The 9391-nt window shown below is 39.1% G+C and overlaps 2 protein-coding genes across 5 annotated transcripts in view; both read right to left on the reverse strand.

The window, feature by feature from the left end:
* The window catches only part of LOC109387176 (zinc finger CCCH domain-containing protein 7A-like), a 9521-nt gene extending 7438 nt beyond the window's left edge, over positions 1-2083 (reverse strand). Inside the window, exons 1-2 of one of the 3 annotated variants that reach the window (XR_002124927.1) lie at positions 1670-2083; positions 1211-1320 (exon numbers count right to left, since the gene is read on the reverse strand). Coding sequence is in view for 1 of the 3 variants with exons in the window: in XM_019650912.1 (XP_019506457.1) it covers positions 1670-1787 (118 nt within the window). In the remaining 2 variants the exon portion in view is untranslated. The other 2 variants (XM_019650911.1, XM_019650912.1) reach the window with 2 other exon arrangements.
* The window catches only part of LOC109387175 (zinc finger CCCH domain-containing protein 7A), a 36434-nt gene extending 27872 nt beyond the window's left edge, over positions 1-8562 (reverse strand). Inside the window, exons 1-8 of one of the 2 annotated variants that reach the window (XM_019650910.1) lie at positions 8404-8562; positions 8095-8175; positions 7313-7346; positions 6555-6838; positions 5747-5951; positions 4605-4669; positions 3579-3765; positions 2620-2781 (exon numbers count right to left, since the gene is read on the reverse strand). In XM_019650910.1, the coding sequence (XP_019506455.1) occupies positions 2620-2781; positions 3579-3765; positions 4605-4669; positions 5747-5951; positions 6555-6740 (805 nt within the window). In that variant the 5' untranslated portion in view covers positions 6741-6838; positions 7313-7346; positions 8095-8175; positions 8404-8562. Of the gene's footprint in view, positions 1-2619; positions 2782-3578; positions 3766-4604; positions 4670-5746; positions 5952-6554; positions 6839-7312; positions 7347-7663; positions 7946-8094; positions 8176-8403 lie in introns of those variants that run through there. The other variant, XM_019650909.1, reaches the window with a different exon arrangement.
* Between the last annotated feature and the right edge of the window lie 829 nt (positions 8563-9391).

A 9391-nucleotide genomic window follows, 5' to 3' on the forward strand; every position in this document is an offset into this window, starting at 1 on the left:
CGACTGATCTGCCTCGCCCGGGAAGAGCGCAATGATGGTGCCAACTTGGGCCAGTGAAGCAACGTCCTCCACAACTAGACTGAAGAACAAAAAAGGAGAGCAACTTGTCTGTTCCCCTTCCCCCAATTCCCCAGCACTGTTCCCATCCCCCAATTCTCCAATAAAAATCTTTAAAAGAAAAAAGAGTTTCTGTGGGATAAAGGATCTACGCAGGTGTTTATTTTGCCAGCTACTGCCAAATTACACCAAACTATCCTACCCAGCAACAGTGCTGGAGGGCTACTTCACTGTATCACCAAGGAATTATCAGTGTTGTCATCTCTGTCAACAAGGAGATGAGAAACAGCGGACAAGTGTGGTGGGTTTTGTTTGTTTTTGTCTTTTTATCATTAGTAAGCCTGACTATCTCTTCAAATTAAAGAGTCCATCTGCACTTCTTTTTCTGTGAATTTTGTTTGCTCAAATCCTCTACCCATCTTTCTTCCAGACTGAGCTTTTCTTATTTGTGGAAGTTCTTTAGATGTTGAGGAAAGCCATCCTTTGCGATGTTATTATTATTTTCCCCAATTTGATGCCAATCTTTTGATTTTGATTATGGTACTTTTTTATTTTTAAGGATATGTATTTTTTTAATTGGGGAACAGTGTGTTTTTCCAGGACCCATCATCTCGAAGTCAAATAGTTGTTTCAAGCTAGTTGTGGAGGGCGCAGTTCAGTGGCCCATGTGGGGATCGAGCACTTGGTGTTACAAGCACTGTGCTCTAACCAACCGAGCTAACCAGCCACCCTGATTATGGTACTTTTTAACAGCAGTTTTATTTTTAAGTAGCTGAATTTATCAGTATTTTCTTTCATGGCTTTGGGATTTTGACATACTCAGAAATATCTTCACCACTCAGAGATTATAAAATAATTCTGTACTTTCTTCTAGCACTCATATTGTTTCATCAAAAATATTTTTTCAAATATCAGATCCACCACTTTACCGTAAGGAGTGAGGTAGGGACATACATATATGTTTCCCTCCCAAATAGCCACCCAGTTGCCCAGACATCATTTACAAAGAGGCCCTCTACTGTATGCTGATACACGCAAGGCCACCTTTGTCACACAGGAAATTCTGAGTCTGTGACTTTTACTCAGCATTTCTAACTTGAATGGCCCCAATCCTCTGCCCTCCTCCCAGTCCTAACTCTGCACCCAAGCTTACCTTTTCAGTAATGAAACCACCTTCTGGCCAGTTGCTCAGACACCTGGCATTACCCTCTTTTCTCTCGCAGGCCACTTCCAATCAATCCACTGACAAAGCCTGTCGTGATGCTGTCAAAACAGGTGCAGGGCATCCCAAATCTCACCTCTCACAACCACCTCTGCCACCCAGGCTGGAGTCACACCATCTCAGTGTGGATGTCGCAATATCCTCCCCTCCCAGCCTCCATTCTTAGCTCCTGTTCCCTCCTCTGCCCCTTCCGCATTCATTCCCTACACTAAACACAAAGGAATGCTCTTTTAAAAACACAAAGCCATTATCAAAGTCCCGTCTAAAATCCTTCAATGGCTTCCCTGGCACTTAGAATCAAGCCTGGATTCCTTACGTGAACCTACCAGATCGGAAGGACTACCTTCCCAGCGCTTTGCATGCCACCCGCACCCAGATACCCTCACTCACCTCCTGTCACACTGGCCTTCTGTGGGTTCCTAAAATGAGTCGAGGGCTCTGTGCCTTTGGGCCATTGTGCTTGCTGTTCCCTCTGCCCATAACAACTCCAGAGCTGGCTGCTTTTCATCCCGGAGTCTTGGCTTAAGTGTGTGTCACCTGTACAGGCCTTCCTGTGCCACCCTAAATTGTCACCACGTCCTACTCTCACGTCATTATTCACTTCAAGAGGTACTTTTTCCTAGTTCTGATTGTATTACAGTAGCCAGTCCAGGTCAATACATACTTGAATGAAAGAGGATGAATGCTTCACACAGTCTAAGCCCCCTGCCCCTTAAAACCTGGTAAAACTGTTCACAAAAGGACAAGCATGATAAAGGAGGGCGTCCTAGAGGAAATGACTGGACAGGCAGAGCTGGATGGGCGGGGTCGGGGTCGGGGNACTAAGTTCTCTCCAAAGCAGCTTAAAAGAGCAACATTTTCCAAGCCTTAATTCAGTGTTCTGGTTCTGTTTAGACCAAGTCAGAGAACTTAAAATTTGAGAGTTTCTGTTTAAACCCTGGTCAAAGTCCTGATTCCATAACTAACTAACTATACTCTACACAAGAAGTTAAAAACAAAGGTAAAAATAATACAAAAAATCCTAATGTCTCAATCCAAGAAGTTTGTTATTAACTCTATCTAAACATCTTTAGTAACAGTAATTCTGGAACCATTATAATAAATGCAGCACATCACTTATCAGTTATGTAATTTACACCAATTAAGAAATCATAAGGGCCGGCTGAGTGGCTCAGTTGGTTAAGAGCTCGCTCAAGAGTTTGAGCTCTGAGCAACAGCAGTTCGAGTCCTGGCCCAAGCAACTTGTCTGTTCCCCTTCCCCCGATTCCCCAGCACTGTTCCCATCCCCCAATTCCCCAATAAAAATCTTTAAAAAAAAAAAAAGAAATCATAGTACTTACCTTTACATATATAATAAGGTCCTTCATAATTTGTTTTTGTTGGTCTTGGTCGTATTTTTTTCCATGATTTATCTTCAACATTCTTTATCCTACCAATTAAAATATCTTTCTTACATTTATGATCTATATTAGGATTGTAAGTGAAATCCATTAACTTAGGGCCTGAAAAAGATGTAAAAAAGATTGCTCATATGCACAAAAAGTATCATTCCATTTACAGGCACATTTACAAGCAGATGTGAACAGATGGATATTGATTACGAAATCCACAAAAATCTCATTTTCATAACCCCAAAGTGTAAATAAGCTACCAAAGCAATTTTTGCCTTTTATGCTGTTTGTTAGAAACAGAAACTTCTACAACAACAGTCTTCCAAAAACATCCTCTTATTTAACTATTAGGATAAGAATTCTGATGGCTTATCAAGGTAAAGAACTCTATTAAATATATAACTAAGAAAGAAAATGAATTGGGGGATAAATTGTTTCAACAGAATAAATTCAGAATACATTGTGTTTATATTAATTAATATCACTTGACTTAAGGGCAAATATAAGAAAAAAACCAAAAGAAAGTACTTTAATTTCCACAGACATTATATCATATACTGGTCTTATATTGCTATTTTTTAGTTCTTGCTCTATTTGAAAATGACCAACTCCTTAAACATATACCTAGAACATAAAAAATTTCATGAAAATCTCGATAAACTTTCAAAATCTGGTAAATATTCTATTCCACATAACTCTACAAATAAAAGTATATCAAATAAGAGCAGAGACTTATCCTATTAGATCCCAAAGGCCCTAAATTAATAATCGTGGCTTCTTTAGAAAGAACTCAAATAGGGGTTGAAAAGTCACAATAGCGGATGTTTGCCACAGGTATTTACAAATTCCTAAGAACTCTCAGGTTATTGGCTAGTTCAATGCTGTGTGAGGCTTTGTTTGGTCCTGACCTGATTTTACAAAACAGATTTGGCAAGCTTGTCTCAATTCATGGGTTCCTTCAAGGGGGTGTCTTGGGGTCACTGATGAAGGTGGTTTTGTAACTACACTTCCAAAAAAGTTCCCAAAGTCATTTCGAGGGTGACTTGAAATTCCCAGGAAACTCTCAGAAGCAAACAAACTGCTCGGTCCATTCATCTGCAAGAAGAAACAAAAAACAAAAAACAGCCAACAAATATTGCACTATCACCAAAGGAGGAAACCAATTAATCTGAAAATAAGACATTCTTCATAGACTGAAGTCGCAACTATTCTGTCCTTAATGAGCTTCTATTTAAAAACTGTTTCTTTCTATATTTTCCTCTCTTTGGGTCTCTAGGCCCCTCTCCCACTTTTCCTGATCCTTCCTGAGTTGTTCAAAGTAATAGGTAATTGTTCTACTCCCTAACTCACACATTTTATATTCCCTGATCTTACACAGTTGACCCTTGAACAACGTGGGGGTTTAAGGGCACCGACCCCCACAGAGTCGAAAATCTAAATATAACTTTTGGCTCCCCGAAGACTTCTGTTGTCCTTCAGTATCCTTGAAGGGTTGATTCCAGAAACCCTGCGGATACCCAAATCCCCCTATACAGAATGGCATATAGATCAGCACAAACAGTCAGCCCTCCGCATCTGCAGGCTCCCAACCTCGGATCGAAAACGGTAGGTATTTATTGAAAACGATCGCGTGTAAGTGGACCCTCGAATTTCAAACCCATGTGGTTCAAGGGTCAACTGTGTTTCCTTGTTTTGTTTAAGCTGTACTCAAGCCTCCTAGGCTGCCTGTGATGGCGATTAATTTGTTATGACAGATCCAGTCTTAAGCACAGAGCACTTATTACAGGATATTCCAAAAGAGTCTTATTTTAACACTACTTCTCACAGCACACACACAATTTCAGGGAGACTGTTATGTTCATTCAAAATTACTTAGGTAAAAGACCTATTTTCAATTTAAGCGATGTATTTACAAAAGAGGAAGTGGCACTTACAAGCAAAAGGGAAGAATTACTGTTGTTAAGCGATGTTCCCTCTCTAGAAGTTGAGGTGGACAGATCTAAAATAATAAAAAAACTTCAACAGACCTTTTCATTCTAATCATGTAATAAGAACATCAGGGCTTAGCAGCTGACGATGGCTTCCCCACATAATTTTTCCATCCCCATTCCTAGGAGTTTTCTTGCTCGTGAGTGACACTCAAAGAAGGCTATGGAGTTTGCCCTTTCCTCTAGAAACCAAGGGCATAAAAAAAACCCTTAGACAAAAAAACATAAGTAAAAAGCTATTTTCAGAGCTAGAAGCTGAGGCAGGGCCTACCAAGTGAGACTGTTAAAAAGACTAAGAAAATCATTCACATTCAAAATGGGAAAAGAGTCTCTCCTTTTGAAAATATGAAGCAGGAACTCACCATAATATTAATAAAGTTAGTAAGGTTCAATTCCTTTCTTTTTCTTAATCTACCACTCAATTATTTTCTCTCTGCCCTTCTGTCTCCTACAAATTTGTTTCTTCAGCTGTCCATCTTTAAATCAATTACGTATTTTGATTTTTGTCCCTTTAACTATATAACAATGCCCCAGAAATATGAAGATTTTTATTATTATTATTGAAAGTATATATTAAATCAAGGATTACAGAAACAGGAATCAGACCAAAAACTCCACAATTCCTTGTAAAAGTAAGGCATAGCTGACTAAGCTGAACGGATGCAGCCTATAATAGACAGATCTAATTGTTATCATTCTGAACATTGATCTTAAATTACTCTTAAATAAGCATTTGCTTAGTTAAGAATTTAAAAGGGTAAACTGTCTAAGATCCTTCAAGATGAGGTACACCTTTCTTGGAAAAAATGTTTAAAGTCAGTCACCCCACGAAACAACAGACGCCCAGTTTAACAAACTACCTATGAAAAAGCCAGTGCCACCTACATGCCTATTCTCACTCCTTTGCTTCGTGATTTCCAGAATTAAGTCCAGGTGAATTTAAAACTAAAGGTTTTGTTTTTATATTTTCAACTACGATGAAAATAATTCAAGTACTGACTACTCAGTTAGTGAAATAACTGCCAAACATAAATCGACATGTTTAGAAAATGAACTGTAATTGTTTACACAAATAGCTCAATTCTTACCTCGTTTGGATTCACTCATTGAGAACGAATTTAAAGAAGAACAGAAATCTTCTAAGGATGAGGTCAAAGGTGGATACAACTCTGAGAAGGAGGGTGGAGGGGCATACCTCGCACCAATAGGCAAGGTGCCCAACAGAGACGCCGAAAAGGGCATGCTAGGGGTGACACTGGCTGTCGGAAGGGGTCCTCTGACTAAAGCTGATGGCTGGAAAGGAAAAAAGATTTGATGACAATCCATAAGCTCAATTCCAAGTTGGCTGAGCTGCTTTTAACATCACAACAAATATTAGGTCGGTGCAAAAGTAACTGTGGTTTTTGCCAAACCGCAATTACTTCTGTACCGACCTAATACAAAAATAAAGCTATACTCGGTAATTGCGCTACATAACAAAGTTGAAATCAAAATCAAGATTCAGTAGAAGAACCTAAGCTACAGAGCTTGTTTCTTTTCAAGCCCACGTTTTACAAAGGCTCGGGGACTGAGACGTCCTTACTCCATATAAAGCTTATTTTTCCTTAAATATCGAATACCTATTCTTTGTCCAAATGTTCAATTTACCCTTTCCATTCATGTGATTCCAATAGGAATTGAAGAAAAATTGGCTAATTACTAGATAGAATGCTTGGTTTTTTTTTTCAAAAATGACCAAATTAGCCAGATACCAACAAAGAAGGATAAAAGTCATTTTCAAGATAAGAAACACCAAGTTTTTATAGGCAATAATGAACATATGTAACAGGTTATATTACTAATTTTTTTTTTTAATTAAGCCTGCCTTCACAAGAAAGGAGTAACACTAAAATTTACCATAACACTTTCATTAGTTTCAGGCGCAGAGTCAAGTAGTTCATCTATGTCATCTCCAAGGACCATATCTCCATCATCTAAAAACGCTTCCGGCATCGTGAAGGGGATCTTGCCTCCATTTGCCAACACTGTCGATGGCAGGGGGCTCTCTTCCACTTGCAGTGGCAAAATAGAAGTTAAGTGCATAATTGGAACTGAGGCCAGCTCACTTGCAACTTGGTGAGAAAAACTGGATGCGGGTATAGCAACAACTGGAGGTGCTTCTTGCCTTGGCGTTAATAAATCTGTAACATGGATGGAAACAGACTCGCTCATTTTCAGTGTACTTACGTAATACTAGTGTTAATAGATGATAATAGAGGAAGTGAAAAGCTAAGTGAAAATATGAAAGCAATTATAAAAACAAATAAATAGGCAGACACTATAGTAAAAGCAATTCAAATAAAAGAGTGAAAGTAATTCTAAAAATAATTTCTTTTACCCAGGAATACATATATTCACTTGCGAAAATATTTCCTTCTTTCTCAAAAATCTCTGGGCCCCTTTTGGGTAGAGCTATTAGACAATGGGAAGGCCACAGCGGGTGTTCCATGATTGCTTACTGATCACTCACCAGCACATTAAGAAGCACAAAGATGGTTTTCGAAATTATTCTTGCTTTAACACTAACCACACAGTAATCTTATTTGACAACATCATAATGTATATAATGCCTAAAACTGGCACTTTTCAGATTCAGATGGCATGGAGACACATACCTGGCTCAATATCTTCCACAGAACAGTTCAAAGCCTAGAAATTAAACCAAATAATGAATCGTTATATTTTCAGAATGCTAAACTATAAAACTCACTCTAAGACAGCAATGCAGTTTTCACAGAAATTTGACTCCTTTCCAATAAAAAGACCCAAGAGATCAATGGAACGTGTAAACCTTTGTAATAAGTGGTGTTAACTAGTGCTAGACCATCAGTATCACCACTTGTTTCATGGGGACCAGTCCTTCTCAAAGGATTAGGAGCATACTGGTTCCGGGGGCGGCTAACCTGACCTCCACTCACTCCCCAACTCACAATGGCCACTAGCATCCTAACAGCTCCAAAACTTACCTTTGAAAACACCACAACTTGTGAATTGTGTTTATCCCAGTGACTCCCCCAAATTAGTATCTGGTCCTGAACCACATTTTCTAACAAAACTTAACATCTATGAACATTCGGTAAAATATTCCGTCTGACCAGGAAATGCTGGTTAAAAGATGTTACTTAAGTTGTTTGTTTTCTTTTTATAGGACAGGAAGTTCTAGCCAATTATGTGTGTGTGAGGAATAAAATAAGGTCTCAAAAATAGACACAAAAGCAGATTAGCTTTTCTTTTTTTATGATTCTTACAGAGGTAATAACTTTACCTTGACAGCCCCATTCCCAGGAACTGCTTTTAATGAGAGCTGAAAGGAAATAAACACGCGAACTTAAAACCAGAACTGACTCCAAGTTACACAAGAAAATGAAAATACCTTACAGAGAGGGCTCCGGCTTACCTCAGCTCTAACATATGCTTTTCTTATTTTAAATCCCAATTTCTGAGCTAGCTCTTGGGTTAGTTTTATTACATGTTCATCCTGAAAAAGTGAGAAGATACGATTAATGGAGGGTTACATTTACTAACTGTGAGGAAGAGTAGGCAAGACAGTTATTGTCTGTCAAGACAGTTGCTTTATGAGCAATTAGCCAGGCTGTCAGCTGGCTGGAAAATTTAACTCTTTAGATGCCATATATCCACATGGAAGCAATGCATGGTCCTGATGTAAACAAATGCAAACAAATGCACTAAAATACAAATTCCATACCTGAGGCACTGCTAAGGAGCACTTTGCTACGGCATCATAAGCCTCTTTGTATCTTCCTAAATCGCTCAGAGCCTTAGCTTTCCGATACAGAGCTTTGCAGTTACTGGCATTTAAACCGAGGACTTTCTCGCAATCTTCGACAACTTTATCATGGAAACCCTGGCGTGTGAGACCAAAACACAGTTAGCAATAAACAACTCATTTCTTGCACTGATGTCGTCCTGTAAATGCAAACACATTAAGGCCTCAGACTATTACCCTCCTTTTCAACTCAAGGTTAGCAGTATTATTTTTCTTCTTAAAATCATTCTCACAATGAAATTTCACATACACAAAAGGAGAAAAAAATCTCATGAATACCCATGTACCCTCCACCCAGATCAGACAAATGTAAACATCTGGCCATAAAGGCCTTGGATCTTTAAGAAATGAAACTTTCCGGACATGGCGGACGCCCATGAGTGTCCCTCTCCTGTCCCGGCCTCTTTCCCTCCTTAGCTACCCCTTGGTGTAGCTCATTAAAATGTCAAATGGAAATGCAGCTCCCACACAGCTAAGTGATGAAGAACACATAATAGAACACAAAATAAATCATCCATGAGTGCTCATTAACAAAGAACTAGAGCTAAGGGGGGAAAAAAAAAACACACAAAGAACTAGGTGACAACACAGATACCTTTCTTAAATTCATGGTCACGTTTTACTGAATGTCCCGTAGGGAAAATGACAGGCACATCAAAATATTGCATGTTAAACTTAGATATGTGAAAGCCTGTGTTAGTTCTTTTGAAGGCTAACTACTATTTTGTGCTAAAAAAAGCTCCCGAGAAAATGAACAGAATCTTGACTAAGAAATGAACCATCGGGCCGGCCAAGTAGCGCATTGGTTAGGAGCTGGCTTGGGATGCCAGAGGGCCCCGGTTCGGATCCCACATATGAGGGCCACTGACACTGCCCTCTACAGCTAAGATGCTGAACAACAGCTCAA

Source organism: Hipposideros armiger, unplaced genomic scaffold, assembly GCF_001890085.2.
Source record: "Hipposideros armiger isolate ML-2016 unplaced genomic scaffold, ASM189008v1 scaffold_149, whole genome shotgun sequence".
NCBI lineage: Eukaryota > Metazoa > Chordata > Mammalia > Chiroptera > Hipposideridae > Hipposideros > Hipposideros armiger.